The 17,320-nt window shown below is 39.7% G+C and overlaps 1 protein-coding gene across 1 annotated transcript; it reads left to right on the top strand.

The window, feature by feature from the left end:
* Window positions 1-6,005: 6,005 nt before the first annotated feature.
* On the top strand, window positions 6,006-16,450 carry rhebl1 (Ras homolog, mTORC1 binding like 1). The gene is made up of 8 exons (XM_083939900.1): window positions 6,006-6,382; window positions 8,649-8,720; window positions 8,837-8,904; window positions 9,195-9,277; window positions 9,450-9,506; window positions 9,610-9,657; window positions 13,083-13,164; window positions 14,863-16,450. The coding sequence occupies exons 1-8, from the start codon at window positions 6,331-6,333 to the stop codon at window positions 14,953-14,955; spliced, it is 555 nt and encodes a 184-aa protein (XP_083796026.1). The 5' UTR covers window positions 6,006-6,330; the 3' UTR covers window positions 14,956-16,450.
* Window positions 16,451-17,320: the final 870 nt, after the last annotated feature.

A 17,320-nucleotide genomic window follows, 5' to 3' on the forward strand; every position in this document is an offset into this window, starting at 1 on the left:
AAAAAAACACAAACAAAACAAGCACAGCAAAATTTCATTTCATTTCATATTTTCACAATAAAAAATATTCATAATTTAATAAGTTCAATTCATAAGAGTAAAACATATATTATAATATATATTTATAAGAAGGCATCTAAAAAGAGAAAGCTAAAATATCCCTTCTAGATGATTAAAATAAAAACATTTCAGTTGCTTCATTATTAGTTAGTTTGTGAGAAAAAAAAACATTAAAATCATAAAACTCATTAAAGCGGTGTGATTTAGCTCTTCGGTATCAACATGCACTTTATGTTATTAGAGATAGAGCATTTTCAGGGCTGCTACTCAGTTACCTGTTTCAAGGTAGATGAGGATACGGTCACACGATGTATGCCACTGGTCCCCTTTAACAAAAAGCCCTTATAACCCACTTAATGAACGGACTTAACCCGTCTGGGGGACTTAACCTGGCAGTGGATCAACTCTTCTTCTAGCTCAACTGTCCTACAGACTCAAACTGCTTGGACCTCTCAAACAGACAAAACGTTGCTGTAAACCACCTCAAACAGACTCGAACTGGGAGACAACATTTCTACAAAGCCTTACTACTAATCAGACTCAAACTGAAAAGAGAGCAGCTGATCAAACTGCAAACAGACCCCTCGTCTCCTGGTACCAAGAGAAGAGAGAGAGAGAATTGTCTGAGACTTGAAATTTCAAGATGGCAATGGTCCACACCTTAGTGCAGCAGTTAAGTGATATAATGGTTTATTTGGCGATACAAGCATGGAAATTGCCATGAGCTGTCTCAAAGGGTAATTTGACAAGAAACCACCCACATCGACTTGAAATTTCAAGGTGGCGAAACCTGTCAGGAGTTCAATCCAATTCAATTCAATTAAATTCAATCCAATTTTATTTATAGTGCCAAATCATAACAAAAGTTATCTCAGGACACTTTACAGAGTAGGCAAAGACCACACTCTATGACTTATTTATGATTTACAGACACCCAACAATTCCTCCGTAGAGTACGGCAGCAACGAAACCCTTCCCTATAACAGGAGGAACGTTGGACAGATCCAGCTCTGTGGAGGACGGACATCTGTCTTGACCGGTTGGGGAGGAAGGAAAGGAAGGAGAGACAGAGAGATAAGAGACGGACAGATGGACAGAGAGAGACTAAGACAGAGAGACACTTCCAGAGATGCAAGCAACCAAAGAGTAACAGTAACTGTAATAATATCTATAGTAATGTGAATATGACTCATATGTTATGGCAGCTAATACAGCAGAATAGTAGAAACAAGCACAGCTAAGGTGATAGAATATGACAATGATAATAATTATGGTGGCAAACATGATCAATGATGAGTAGCAGTAGCAGCAATAGCAGCTGTGATACAGCGAGACATTCCACTGACGGGGTTTTTATGGCTACAAAGTTTCCTCCCACTGGCATCTTTCAGGGTTTCCTGAGGTACACAAGCTCCTTAACCACAACAGGGTAACAGTCACAAGGGAGGGTTTTTTACGTTTATTTTTTAAACCAACAGCCATTAGATTTGTCAAATAAATACTAAGGGATGGGGAAACAAAAACAAAGATTAATAAATGAGCATAGTTGTGCTGCTGAACGAACAGTGCCCCAAAAAATAATTGAGCTGTGGCTGATACTGAATGATAATAAGGACAGATCCAGAGGCAGCAGCCACAGAACCATGACAAGCAGAAAGTATCTCAAAAGGAACTAAACTGAAAATGTGCTTCACTGTTACAGTAATTGGCTGGTGACAAAGTAATACACGATGCGCCGATGTGGCGAGGGGAAGTCGAGCCATAGGCCTACACATGAAAACACAGAGGACAACAGGGAATAACTCCGGCAAAAGAAACACGCAAATAGGTTCTAGCAGGGGCAACTACATATGCATGTGCAACTGAGTCCATATCTGAAGCACTTGCATCTTCCAGTACATTCTTTGGTGCACTCACATTTGGTCAACTCTCAACAACTCTCCGCAATGGGTGGAAGTGGAGTCCAGAAGACTTCCCTCTCCTCATCCTGCTCCACCCATCCCCAGTTGGATGGGTTAGGGTGTTTGAGACCTCATCACACATATCCCATGTTTTCTAGGCAGACTTCTTTGATTTTGCCATGAAAGGACGACACAACGTCACAACCACTGAAGACATGGTAGAAGAGGATACCCCGTGTTTTCTCTGGTCCTATGGCTGAAAACACCTCATGTATTGAGACCCATCTTGTTTTCATGTCATTCTGTCGTTGGATTCGATCATCAGGGATTTGTGTCCTTGTTTCACTGCACGCTGGGCATGAAGGAAGATGCATGTGTCTGCCTCTTCATGACAACACGGGGCTACTGCATCCAAGTTAGCAGCTTGGTTGCTAACAGCATCTTCCCCCTTTGTCACAATGACCATATTGTCTGTTTTCATTTCCGTAACTTTATCAGAAAGTAAATGGAACAATTCCTTCTGGTTGTTCTCATCCCCTAGGAAGCTTTGCCAGTTTGACAGAGTTTTGTCTGTGCCTGTTACTCTCCTTCTGATTGCTTTTGCCTGTTTTGACCTTGCCTCAGACTTCAGACTGGACTTCCAGTAAACATCCAACAAGATGTCCATCTGCCTGCATGTATGGCTGTATGTCTCTATTCTTGGAAGTATGTCATGTATTGCATATTCCTCAAACGTCTTGCTTGAACGTGGTGGCAGCGTATTCACCATAGCTGATCCATCCACTATGAGAGCATCTGATTCTGGCTTTTTTTTGGGCAATGTCACTTTGTCCATTGACAGAACTGGACAGGTCGTGGGCGAGGAGTCAGACAAAACACAGTCACACAACCTCTATTGATAGAGCCTTTGGAGGAACCCAAAACATTTCTATTATAAAATGTGTCATTTAAAGATCCACATGATGCCATGCTGAAAAATGGCCGCCATCTTGAAATTTCAAGTCGATGTGGGTGGTTTCTTGTCAAATGACCCTCGTGGCAATTTTCATGCTTGTATCACCAAATAAACCATTATATCAATTAACTGCTCCAATAAGGTGTGGACCATCTTGAAAAATGGCCGCCATCTTGGAATATCAAATATCTCAGACAATTTTCTTGTTGAGTGACCCATGGAGACCGCTCAAGCCAATTTTCACGTTTGTATCATAAATTGAAAGATTGTAGCACTTACCTGCTCCACTACTTGGACATGACTTTATGTAAATTGGATTTAACCAGTAATATGAAGAGATTAACCATGTTAGATTTATTATTGTGAGAGAAGGAGCCAAAAATAATAATAGTGATACCTAACTGTAGATTAAATATATCCAAATGACCATACAAAATGAACAAAAACTAAATGCATGACACATTCTGCCTGTGAATGTTCTCATTGGTTCAGGTCATTGTTATCCTCAAAGCAACTTCTGTCAAAACCAACATTTACAGGCTTATTGCACACCAATTTCGGTAGGCAACCCTTAAAATGGTGCATGAACATGAAAGGTTGGCTCGGAAAATTGCAGATTACAGAAACCACCCACGGTTTAGTCTAAGATGCAAACAACAATGGCGTACACCAACTAGCCTATGCTTAAATTCCACTCCAGTTGCTTTTGACTGAAATTGCTTTGAGGATGATGATTCTCTATCTTTTTTTTTTTTTTTTTTTTTTTTTTTTTACAAAGGAACAGTTTTCATCAATGTCAGAAAATGTGTACATGAATGCATTAGTAGGATAGATGTTATGGAATAGCTTGAGATGTAATTCTCTAGTTTTGTTAGAAATAAAAAATGTAACACTTCTGTTATCCCTGGGGGCAATTTGACCCTGTTCAGTGTTTAACATCTCTAAATCTAAATACATGGTTGACATCATTTGTTTTGCTTCATATTTAATGACTGGGAAAACCTAAATTGGCATGATTATGTTTTTTTCATTGTCCTGTACACACACCAGTGTTCCTTTGGGTCATTTTTGGATGATTTAATCATCATCATCATCATCATCATCATCATCATCATCATCATCTTCATCATCATCATCATCATCATTATTATTATTATTATTGTAATCTATTTTTTCCTGAGGTCAAATTGAACCTCTACATACACGCTACTGTCGATAATGGATATAGCTTTCATTCCAAATATAAATAACACAAAATAGTATTTACAAATAAAATAAGTTGTCAGGATCCCAGTCCTGGCAGTCCTTCCCTTCTTCCTTTTGTGCTTGTGTCTGTCTCTCTCTGTCTGTTGTTCCCTGCATGTGTCTCCCCCCTCTGTGTCTGTCTACCTCTGTCTGTTGTTCCCTGCATGTGTCTCCCCCCTCTGTGTTTGTCTCCCTCTGTCTGTTGTTCCCTGCATGTGTCTCCCCCCCTCTGTGTTTGTCTCCCTCTGTCTGTTGTTCCCTGCATGTGTCTCCCTTCTCTGTGTTTGTCTCCCTCTGTCTGTTGTTCCCAGCATGTGTCTCCTCTCTGTGTGTTTGTCTCCCTCTGTCTGTTGTTCCCTGCATGTCTCCCCCCTCTGTGTTTGTCTCCCTCTGTCTGTTGTTCCCTGCATGTGTCTCCCCTCTTTGTGTTTGTCTCCCTCTGTCTGTTGTTCCCTGCATGTGTCTCCCTTCTCTGTGTCTGTCTGTCTGGAGCTGGAAGGCGTGGTTCTGCTTATTCGCTCCGTGTTTGTTTCTTTGTTGCTAATTATTTCTTTGTTCCTTTTCGTTTTGGTTTCCCCAGATCCCTTTCCCTCGTCTACATCCCAACTGTTCATCTGCAACCCGTTCGTGTCTACCCGTTATCATCTCGTCTTTTGTTGTGTACCCTTCCCCTGGACCCTTCACCCTTTCCCTCTGTTCACTGGACACTCTTGTTTATCTTTTGTTCATTAATTACTTTAAATTGTATTTTGTTCCCATGTCTGCATCTGGGTCCTGTTTCTCTGTGCACCGTTCATGACATACTTACTTTAACACACACAAACACATTTCTGAATACTGTAGATATTCTGGATGTTTTTGGGGTCCATTTATCGATCAACATGCAAAACTCCACTCAGAAGAGCCCCAGCCCGGATTCAAACCTGCAACCATCTGACTGTGAGGAATCAGTGCTAACCACCAAACCACAGTGTTGACTCTGGATTTAGGTTAAAATGCATGAATACCTGACATAAAAACTTGAGTAACAATTTTGATTATGATAATTTTCTGGATGTTTAAAGGGTTAAATGGGACAAACCAAGCTCAACTACGGTTTGTATCATTGAAGAGGGAGTTCCAATAACTCTTTCCATGAGGGGATATTTTCATTTTGCATCTAAAAGCATCTTCTAATATGTTTATAGGTACATTTGTATCTAATACATTTTATTCCATCTAAGATAAGATATTCCTTTATTGGTCCCACAAAGGGGAAATGTCCTTATTACAGCAGCAAGTGCATAGAAAACATAGAAGCATTAATAAGAAACAATACATATAATATGAATATCAACACAGGGAAATATGAAAAATATTTGTACTTATTTTATTTCAATATGCTGCTAAACTGCAGGGTGCGTATTGTTGTATATTGTATATGCCTACGTTCAACCACAATGTATGTTGCACTCTGTCACATCTAGTTAATTGTTTGATTTATTGTATGTTAACTTAATCTTTATTTGATTTATGTAAGCTTATTGTTACTCTGACCCTTTCCAATCTTTGTATTGAAACTGTTGCACAATAGTTTCCCTCGGGATAAACAAAGCTTCTTGAATCTTGAATATATTCTTAAACATTTTAAATTCACACCAAGGCACCGGGGGCAAACTATTACTACTGCACACTGAGACATGTGTAACTCTTGTTTCTGTGTGAGTGGTTTCCTGGAGCAGTGCTGACTGTACCGCTCATGAGCTCCACTTTACAGATTGTCGAGAATGCACCTGCGTGTCAGTTATGACGGTTATGACGTAAGGCTGTTTTTACGACGGCGTGCTTATACAATGACAGTTTCCGTCAGTTCCCCCTGCGAACCGTAACCGCGCTGAGAAAACGTTGATTTTCGTTTACAATTTCAGTTGAAACGACCATTTAATCGTTTCTTACTATCGCGCGGTATCGGTTACGTTATCAGATACGGAAAAGGACCGTTTTTTGAGACAAGGACAAGTTGTGCTTAAAGTGTGAACTTCCAGCTCGAGGCCCAGCTGCGGCTCCAAAAAAAAGTTTGTTGTTGTCACGTGATGTGAGACGAATGTGGCGATAAAAGTTTGTTTAGATAGTAAAACTTACTGAGGCGTGCTGCGATATTAAACCCCACCGAACACCGTTTTCACCAGGATGTCTCAACCAAAACATCGAAAGATTGCTGTTATAGGTTACAGGTCTGTGGGTGAGTAAAGACCGCTAATGTTACACAGCTAACGGATGCTAGCTGCTAACAGGCTAACGCGCTGGCTTTGTTTTCTCCCTTTATGTTTCCGATCAACACCCTTGACGATAGACGACCTTCTGTCGCTTTGCTCTACGCAAGTTTGCTGAGCAGTTGTTTTCCATTAAAAACAGAAATCACCATGATCTTGTCGTGCAGCTTTAGCCATCTGTTACTTATTGTAACGTGTTGGTTGAAAACAGCTGAACCGGTTGTACCCTGGTATAAAGCCAGGTAGTGTGTGTCGACACTTTGAGTCTAACCTGTCTAACATAACACGTATGTAGACGTTAATGTCCAGAATTAGGAATAAGGGAATCAGTCTGTCAACATATTTGACTTTCTACCAAGTTATTAGCAGGCGTTTTTATCCTAAAACGTCCTTGAGTGGTCGACAAAGTAAAGCTGCATGACCGAGCAGATTCTGTATTAACTGGATTAAACACCTTTCAGCTGTAAATCATACTTAAAATCATCACTTAATTTATAATTCTGATAGCAGCCATGGCCTCAATAACATTTACATAGGGTCACACAGTTTAATAGAAGAAAATAAAGGACCCATAGATGCACAGAGGATCACACATTGATCTGTGTGTTGCTGTGTATCTAAAGAGCACCATCCCTTCACCTGTCAGTATGAGTCAATCCTTTGTTACTTTGTCAGTCTAGCTTACTTTTGTACTTAACTTCTATTTTTTCTCTTATTAGGCACTGTTTATTTACTCCTTAGACACTTTATATATATATATATATATATATATAAATATATATATATATATATATATATATATATATATTTATATATATATATATATATATATATATATATATATTTCACCTCTTTGATGCTCTATTGGTTCTCAAACTGTGGTACTTGTACCACTGCTCAAACTTTCTCTGGTGTAATCTCCAAAATAAAAAAGGAAAGATTAATTGCTAAATTAATATAATACTAAGACAATGCTACTGAAATGTAATTTGAAATAAGTTTATCATTTCCTGTAATATTTTTGTTTAGGTATCAGCTTGTTACATAGTCATGGGTCATGACTATGTAACAAGTTAAACTCTGGTGGAAGATGGTCCGCAGAGGTAAAATGACTGGTTTGAAAACACTGACATGTCAGTTCTGATGCTACCCCTTCATACAGCGTGGCTGATGTAGGGCAACAATAAATAATCTTCTGATGAGGAATAAACCTTCCTGTCCGTAGCTGAATGGTGTATTTTAACATCGGTCTCAGTGGTGGGACTTGAGAGGGCCTGATATTTTCTGAGGTGGTACGTCATGTACAAAGTTTGAGAACCACGGATCTAGCATGTCTAACATAACACGTACAGTATGTAGACGTTAGTGTCCAGAATTAGGAATAAGGGAATTAGTCTGTAAACATATTTGACTTTCTACCAAGTTATAAACAGCCGTTTTTATACTAAAACGTCCTTGAGTGGTCGACAAAGTATGACCGAGCGTGACCGAGCAGATTCTGTATTAACTGGATTAAACACCTTTCAGCTGTAAATCATACTTAAAATCATCACTTAATTTATAATTCTGATAGCAGCCATGGCCTCAATAACATTTACATAGGGTCACACAGTTTAATAGAAGAAAAGAAAGGACCCATAGATGCACAGAGGATCACACATTGACAGCTGTGTATCTAAAGAGCACCATCCCTTCACCTGTCAGTATGAGTCAATCCTTTGTTACTTTGTCAATTATTCTATTAGGAACTGTTTATTCACTCCTTAGAGACTTTATTTATATATTTCACCTCTTTGATGCTCTATTGTAATGTTATCTTATATTGTTACTTCTGCGTTGTACTTGTTAATGTTATTGTTACTGTCATTTTTGAGCAATCTAGTTCAGGAATTTCCCTCTGGATTAATAAAATTCCAATTTATCTTATCAAGTTGATCCTCAATCACAATGTGTGACCCCATGTAAATACTACAGAGGCACTATTTTTGGTGTAGTATGTGATTTTTATATGATGAAAAACATTTACCATGGCAATATAGCTGAAAGTCCTTACAAGGTCACAGAATTTAATGGGACACAGAATTTGGCGTATCACTTGTAACTGATCTTTCAATATGTTTTGTCTTATTTATGTGTGTTGCCTGTTGTGATGTAGAGGATTGTTTTAAAGAAAGGGATACGTTTAACATTGTATTAAAACAAAATAACCGTGTTTTATTTCTTTTCCATGTACAGGAAAGTCATCTCTAACAATCCAGTTTGTGGAAGGACAGTTTGTGGACTCCTACGACCCCACCATCGAAAACAGTATGCATCATCATCATTTTTTGATTGTTTATAAGATATTGCAGGAAAGAAAGTCACAATGGATTTGACTAAATGTAAAGAAATGTTTTGTATAAGTGATTCATCCCTCTCCCCAGCCTTTAACAAATTGGTCAGCGTGAATGGTCAAGACTTCAATCTTCAGCTGGTTGATACAGCTGGACAAGTAAGTTGTTCATCTACCACCAAATTGGACACAATAACGAAATCGACACTTCTGATCTTTTGTCACTTTAATGTCCAATTCAGCATTAGTCAGCTAGTTAATGTCAGCGTTGTCTACCTTGCCTCATCCCCCATATTACTTAAACTGGTATTATGACGTAGATTAACAAGTCTATTTCATTTAACATCTAGAAGCTATAATCTTGTATGTCGGAATCCGTTTAATCAGTGTGTGTTTTTTGGTAACAGTCATACTCTATATGAGATTATAATACCTCCCTCTGTTTGTAGGATGAATACTCAATTTTTCACCAATCTCACTCAATGGACATCCATGGGTATGTCCTTGTCTATTCGGTGACTTCGAATAAAAGGTGAGTGAAAAATATTATTTATAACATAGACAACACTGTACATGTCTTACAGTTTCTGCTAGCATTGATTTCTAAGATATACAGTACAGACGTTACCATGATATATTCTTCTTACGTATAATTTACTCTCAGACCAGTATCTAAAAGTACTTTGATGTCCCTCTGTGTTCAGTTTTGAAGTTGTGCAGGTTCTACACGACAAGCTGCTAGACATGGTTGGGAAGATTCAGTAAGTTTCATATTAAAATCAAATGCTTCCGACATTTTCTTTTTTGTTTTTCAAGTGATTTGCTTTTTTTTGTTCAAACATTTTTTTCCTTCTATTTTTTCAGGGTCCCGACTGTTCTTGTAGGGAACAAAAAAGATCTCCACATGGAGAGGTAATCAATATTATTGAAACTCTTTAGAATATGAACTGTGGTACCTTTGGTAATAAAATACACTTAATACGATTCATCATTATAGATATTCTTTAATGACACAGGTTTGTTTTGGGAATTGAATGATTAGTCTGTTGGTAAACTGTACTTTCCTCAATGATAACAAATCCCTAACCTAGCTCATCATAGCCATCATTGGAAACTGCCTGGGAAAGGTCAAGGTCTTTCAAAATATACCATGCAGGTGATTGAATGGACAATCTGTCTATCACGGTATCACGGGCTGCCAGTCAGCCTGTAGAGTTCAAACATCTTTTCCATTGAGAAGAGCCTTCAATACCTCTCTGTACTCTTCTTTTAATGAAAAACTCTCCAGTTCTGATTTAACTGATACTACTGCAGCATCGTTGTTTTGAGCAAACGGTCTTCTCTCTTTTTCGTTGCCCCCCTGTGGCACCCAAATAGGATAACTTCTTATAGTACAGTGTTGGTACAGAAACTGTCACTGAGTTACCAAAACCGTTGTTTTTCTACCCTGTTTTTTCCATGAATTCTTGGGTTGAAAATCTTATTGTAGGTCGGATTTAAAAAAAAAAACATTTTGATACTTTGAATGTCTATAATAATAATATCATGTAAATTTGAAGTACCGATACTTTTCACAACCTTGGGTCCTATTACCCCCAAAGCAATATCAGTCAAAAGCAACTGGACTTGGTTATTTTTCTAGGAAGACGTTTCACCTCTCATCCAAGAGGCTTCATCAGTTCATTTCCACATCTGACCAGGCTGGGACTGGTCCAACTATCTGGTGTGGAGATCCAGGTATTTAACGTTTCACAAGGCCGATGATGTCACTGGAACCCTTTGTGCTCCAAGTGCCGACGGCCGTCGTTAGAGTGGCAGTCGCTGGTGGGAAGTTGGTTTGGACTTCGTTAGTGCTCTATTGAGTCTTAATGACAGTCGTTAGAGTCACAGGAGGCATTTTGTGAACAGTTGTTCTTTGAGGTTAGATTGTTGAATCTCCTGGGAAGGGATGAAAGGGCAGCATTGTAAATTGGAGATAAGTGGTGTCTCAGACCTCCTCCTCTGTTTAGTGATGGTTTCTCTACTTTTGCATAGATGGCTTCTTTTACTCCTCTTTCAAACCATCTGTCCTCTCTGTCCAGGATGTGGACATTGTCATCAAATGAGTGGGCTTTCTTCTTGAGATGTAAGTGGACAGCAGAGTCCAGGCCTGAGGAGTTAGCTCTCCTGTGTTGGGCCATGCGTTTATGCAGTGGTTGTTTTGTTTCTCCAATGTAGAGATCTTTGCATTCCTCGTTGCATTGAACAGCATAAACCAGATTGCTTTTGTGGTTGTGTGGTGTTCTGTCCTTGGGATGTACTAGTCTCTGTCTGAGTGTGTTACTGGGTTTGAAATACAAAGGGATGCAGTGTTTGTTGAAGATCCTCCTGAGTTTCTCTGATACCCCAGCCACATACGGAATGACTATGTTGTTTCTCTTGTTTTCCTTTTCTTTCTCAAACACTTTGGGTTTCTTTCTGGAAGCAGCTGCCGTTTTCACAAAGGTCCAGCTGAGGTAACCACAGGTTGTGAGGGCGCCTCTCAGGGGCTTGCGTTTTTCCCCTTGGGCTTGTGAGCTGGTGGGTACGTTATCACGTTGCAGGGTTCTGATAACTCCAAGCTTATGTTCCAGGGGGTGATGGGAGTCAAACAGTAGATATTGATCTGTGTGAGTGGGTTTTCTGTATACCCCAATGTGGCGGCTCCTGTCATTCTCCATATGGACGCCACAGTCTAAGAAAGGCAAACTGTTGTCCCTGACTTCTTCTCTGGTGAACTTGATGTTTCTGTCCTCAGAGTTTATATGTTCTGTACAAGTTTACACCTCTTTGGATTGGATTTCAAGCCGCGTGTCGTCCACATCTGAACCAATGGCTCGGGGTTACTCCTTTGAAGGAGTTCAAAGCCTTGTCCTCTACCTCCACCATGTAAAGATTTGCCACAATAGGGGATACTGGTGAACCCATGGCACAGCCGTGTTTCTGTCTGTAAAAAATGCCATTGAACTGGAAATAAGCGGTGTTCAGGCACAAATCCAGAAGTTTGCAAATGTGGTCTGGTTTGAGATTTGTTCGGTATTTTCAGGAGTTGTCCTGCATGAGCCACTCTCACTGTGGCCAAGGCCTCCATGGTTGGAATACAGGTGAACAGGGAAGTCACATCGTAGGACACCATGGTTTCATCTGGTCTTGGACTTGGACTTTGTTCACAAAGTCTATGGAGTTTTGGATGTGGTGTGGGTTGTTGTCCACCAGTGGTGCCAGAATATTGGCTATGTGCTTGGCAATGTTATAAGTGACCGAGTTTATGCTGCAGACAATGGGCCTGAGCGGGGCCTCTTCTTTATGGATTTTTGGGAGTCCATATAAGCAGGGGGTTGAGTCCCGGGGGTAGAGCCTGTAACATTGTGATTTGTCAATGACCCCTTGTTTTTGTAATTGTTGTTGATACTCTATAACCTTCTTTTTGTAACCGCTGGTAGGGTCTCGTTTCAGAGATTCGTAAGTGTTGGAGTCACTGAGTAATGCAGAGATCTTTGCCTGATAATCAGTTGTATTGAGAACAACTGTGCATCTACCCTTGTCTGCTGGAAGGATTGTGATGTTGTGGTCTTTGCTCAGTGCCGTTACTGCTTTTCTCTCTTCAATGGTGAGGTTGGATGGTGGGACCTTAGCTTGGGACAATGCTGCTGACACTTTTAACCTTAGCTGTTCAGCTTCAGTTCCAGTGAGGTTGTTTTTCTTTATAGCCGATTCTGTAGATGTGATAAACTCCACTATGGGTACCACTTTTGGTGTCATGGCCAAGTTCAAGCCCTTGGCTAAGACCACCTCTCTGGGTGGGTAAGATCTCTGTCCGACAAATTCTTAACCCATCTGTTTTGAGTTTCTTCCTGTGCTGGAGTGTCAGTTTTTTGCCTCCAAGTGAGTATTTCTGTGTTTTTGCCAAGAGCCAAGACTCAATAGAGCACCAACAATTTCGAAACCAACTTCCCACCAACGACTGCCACTCCAACGACGGTCATTGGCACTTGGAGCACAAAGGGTTCCAGTGACATCATCGGCCTTGTGAAAGGTTAAATACCTGGGTCTCACACCCGATATTTGGACCAGTCCCAGCCTGGTCAGATGCGTACATGAACTGATGAAGCCTATTGGATGAGAGGTGAAACGTCTTCCTAGACAAATAACCAAGTCCAGTTGCTTTTGACTGATATTGCTTTGGGGATAACGATGACCTGGACAAATGAGAACATTCACAGGTCCTTGGGTCCTATTAACTTGTATTACCTGTGTAGCCAAATACAAAATGGGTTTTCTGTGTTCAGTAAGCAAAGTTTTTGTTTCATTGTTCCCAGGGTTATCAAGCAAGAGGAGGGAAAGAAACTTGCTGATTCATGGGGTGCTGCATTCATGGAGTCCTCAGCCAAGGAGAATGAGGTAATGATACACATCTCTTCTAAAACATACTCATCGATGCTGTCCACGTATTAATGCTGACACTGATTCACATTCTAATGGGTCTGTGTATCTTTTGGTCACAACCTATAATACTTTACTGATCTACTAAGAGCTATAATTAGCGTTAGATATAAGGCCACAGAAGCTGCATCGTTGCCTTAGTTTATATTAGCCTAGCTATAATATTCCATACAAAAATAAGCCATGAAATCTGGCATTTCTGAACAAAACCTATTACAAATAGCAATAGTCAGACCTGTTAGACCTGTTACCGCTGTGTTATGATAAGTTATTTTGTCAAAGTTGGACAGATATTTACATTAATCTAAAGTACGTCACTGTATCACCAGTCGGGCGCCGTTCGCTGGTATGGTCCGTATCTGAACAAACCCCGTCTGGTACAGTTTCCGGTCTTTTCTTGGTGCTTTTAGAATTAATTTACACACTTATAAGAATCTACAATGATATTTCATGTTTGGACATGGTCATTTATATGTCTAATTAGTATACAAAGCATATGGTGGTGTTTTACATTAAAAATGTAAATTTAGAAGATTTTACGGTGTATTGTAGAGCTGTTAAAGCAAGTACTTTTTTGGACTGAAGTGTGGTCCTAAATGTGTTGACAGCATTGTTTGGACAACCAGCAGCTCCCAGTGTTTACGGCGAGGAGATCGGGGCGTCCGAGTATGGCCAAGGGTAGCACATGGCTAACATCAATTCACTGGTGTCAGCGCTCTTTTGAACGTCTACTTTAAAAACAAAGCTAAATCGGGAAATATGGTTCCAAAAGTAAGAAGTTAGACTTTAGTTTAACAACATTAAATAAATGTAAAACATTACACAAGCATTCACATTTGTAGGTTACACAGAAGGTTTGATAGAAATTTTTAAAACTGTCCGACTGGTGACATAAATCCGTTGCATAGTGCTGATCTGAGATACTCAAGCAGTCTGACATTAGTGAGTAAACTGAACACAACCATAAAGACACACTACCATAATAGCAAATGTAATGCTTGGGTGACATTTACCCACACATGTAAAATAATATCAGGATGTAGTGGCTAATTTACATTTCTCTAACTTTGACGAAATAACTTATCATAACACAGCGGTAACAGTTCTAACCGGTCTGACTGTAGCTGTTTGTATTAGGTTCTGTTCAGAAATGCCGGATTTCCGGCTTATTGTTGTTTGGAAGATTAAAGCTAAGCTAAAGGCTAAATGACAGAGCTTCTGTGGCCTTATATCTAACGTTAATTATAGCTCTTAGTATATCACTAAAGTATTATCGGTTCTCATTCTGTATTTTTCCATATAATAATAATAGTACTCTGTCACTAACGTTACCTGAATGTTTAGCGTAGCTATGGCAACAACAAGCTAGCGTTTCAACAACAATAAGCCATAAAGATAAATTCGGCACTTTTGAACAAAATCACAACTACCAACCGTGAAACCCCTCAGGACCTCAACGATGTGTTGTCACAAGGTAAAATATCAAAGAAGAAACATAAATCCCTCTCCCACACAGCATCGTCCTCGCTGCTGCTTTACTGTGGAAATGGGAACTTGTTTTTTTTTTGTCTTGTTTTTTTTAATATCCATTTGTGAATTGTAAATTAAATAACAAAAAGATGCCTAGACTCTGATGACAATTCTCTTGCAACGCAGACCGCTGTGGAGGTTTTCAAGCGAATCATTTTGGAGATGGAAAAAGCTGATGGAAATGCGGAGGAGAAGGAGAAGAAGTGTGCTGTGATGTAAACGTGTATCCAGGAATTCAGTGAGCTCATTCGATGAAGACAGGAGGCACAACTTCACCAGCTTGCCAACCGTGACCTCACTGACACCGAGACACCGCAGTGGAACCTTCCTGCTCCTTTTTGATACCTGACTGATTTACGTAGCAAGACAACTGCCCAGAAAGCTGATACACGACCCCACTAATATTATCTTTTGTTTTAGACAAAGAAGCACCGTAAATCAACACTTTCTTTAAATATTGAAATATAATCTATAACTGGGAATAATCTTGACTTTATTCAACCAAATCCAGAGAAAACAAAATATTACCAAACACATTGGTTCCAATCAGTTGCATAATTCTATTGGTAAACATTATGGTAGAAACTATTTGTAAATCTGATGTTTGAGACATCATTGGCTTATATCTCATAACCCTTTGAGTAGTTAATGTGCGGGTAGGGCTGGTGATTAACCTTTTTAATGACCGGTAATATTTCCACAGGTCCTTTTTGATTGATGGAGAGTCACAGGTCACATTGCCTTAAATGCGGTGTAAAATGTCAGTACCACAAATGGTGGATTTTATTGAACACCCTTGAATGAGATTTCAAATAAGATGTTTCACTGTTTTCACAGTTCTTCTCACTGTAATTTTTATCAACTTATCTGCAGGTACCTTTCACCAATTAACTCTTGAACTGTGTCTATACGATGGAAGAATCTATTTGTTTATCTAACAACTCATATTTGAAGCTCTTCTGCTAAGCAGATTAGTCCTCTGTGATTGTTTCTACAGTTTAATGTTTCCTTATCGACTTTAATAAAGATGTAATCTTATGGAAAACCCTCAGAGAAATTTAGCATAGATTGGAATAGATCTTTGGTATTTACCAGTTATGGCCTTTGTATACAATATGAATAGAATCTTAGAAATTGGTTTGTTACTATTGGTATATTTTGAGTGGTGCGGGTTTGCTCTCCCTTCAGTATCCAAAGTAGAGTATATTCTTAGTTTGTTATAATTATGAACTTTGTTGAGATGCAATTTTTTTCATTTTTAAGTTGCGTAAGACTATTTAAGTGACTGAAGGCTACAGAGTTTGCATAGTCTTTGAGCACTTGGTTTTGATTTGATAGTTAATGCAGGCTTGATTGAAGTAAGCAAGGATGGCGTTCAGTCCATTTAATTAATATTGTGGACTCTGAGGCTTGACATCCTTAATTGTTTTTTTGTTGTTTCTTCTTTTAGATCCTGTAGCCTTACAAAGACATGATACAATGTGGATTTCCCACCATAATCTTCATAATACTTCCTCAAACTCCCTTACCTGCTTCCCGTCATGACTCAAGGTGCTCTTGGAGTTTGTTTTTTTGCCCCCCCTTCTGTTGACTTGATACCATTGTGCAGGTGGTGTTGTGCACCTGAGCACCAATATCCCCTTGTGTGTCAATGTTAATTTAGAAATCTTGCTGTAAACAGTTTTGTATATAAATAAATCTGTTACTCATTTGGCGTGTTGAGCTGGCTGGATTCTTTAGGTAGCAAAAAAAAGCAAGCTTTCCTTGACAGTATAGTACTGCACGGTTGAGGGTGTGTCCACACCATCGAGAACAACCTTTTTTTTCTCTGTCGTTCTTATAAATGTTTCCGTCCACACGGCCTCGACTCAAGCAATATCTGCGTTCACACAAAACCAGTGAAACCGGCTAAAAGCGCTGTAATACACATGCCAGGCCTGGGTGTGGCGCTGTAACTGCCACAGAAATACACCAACAGCGGAGAAGAAGAGACGGGCCATGCTGTTGTGTAGAATCATAATACAAACACCGGAGAGTTTCTCACCAAATCTGGAGACTTCCTGAATCCTCCTCCATCCTAGAGAGAAATCTCTCGACTGTTTCTTGTGTTAGTGGAGACTTTTGTGTTTTGGACTCTGAAGCACGAATCACTCTGTAGTTAGTGTCCTCAACGAGCAGAGGGTGCTGCTGTGAGCCCCTTCACCGTCCCAAACACTCACAGGCGGGCACTGTCTCATTACTTTTTGTGACCTTCTTGGCAACTTTATTTATAAAAAGCTACCTGCGACTAATTTAACGACTTAAAAGCGTTCTCATATCTTCCCATTCTGGGACCCGGTTACAAAAAAGACCGTTTTCAGGCTCCGAAAAAGCCGCCTGCGTGTGGATGGTCGGCCAAAACGATACTAAGTTGTATGGTTACAGGAGGACGTGTCTTCGTGTGGACGGCCCTAGATTTGGAGGTGCATCATAGGCTGATGTACAATAACTGATGTGACATTGGGATATACTATAACTTCCATCCATGCTAAATTATGGTATAAAGGTGTGTAGGTATGCCATTAATAAAAATGCTCAGCCGCTT

This window comes from Echiichthys vipera (genome assembly GCF_963691815.1).
Source record: "Echiichthys vipera genome assembly, chromosome: X".
Lineage (NCBI taxonomy): Eukaryota > Metazoa > Chordata > Actinopteri > Perciformes > Trachinidae > Echiichthys > Echiichthys vipera.

Bases quoted from the DNA above. Each gene is read 5' to 3' on its own strand.
- rhebl1 (XM_083939900.1), top strand. From the start codon at position 6,331: ATGTCTCAACCAAAACATCGAAAGATTGCTGTTATAGGTTACAGGTCT. The intron at 8,721-8,836 runs GTATGCATCATC...CCCTCTCCCCAG, and splicing joins CGACCCCACCATCGAAAACA to CCTTTAACAAATTGGTCAGC. The intron at 9,658-13,082 runs GTAATCAATATT...CATTGTTCCCAG, and splicing joins AAAGATCTCCACATGGAGAG to GGTTATCAAGCAAGAGGAGG.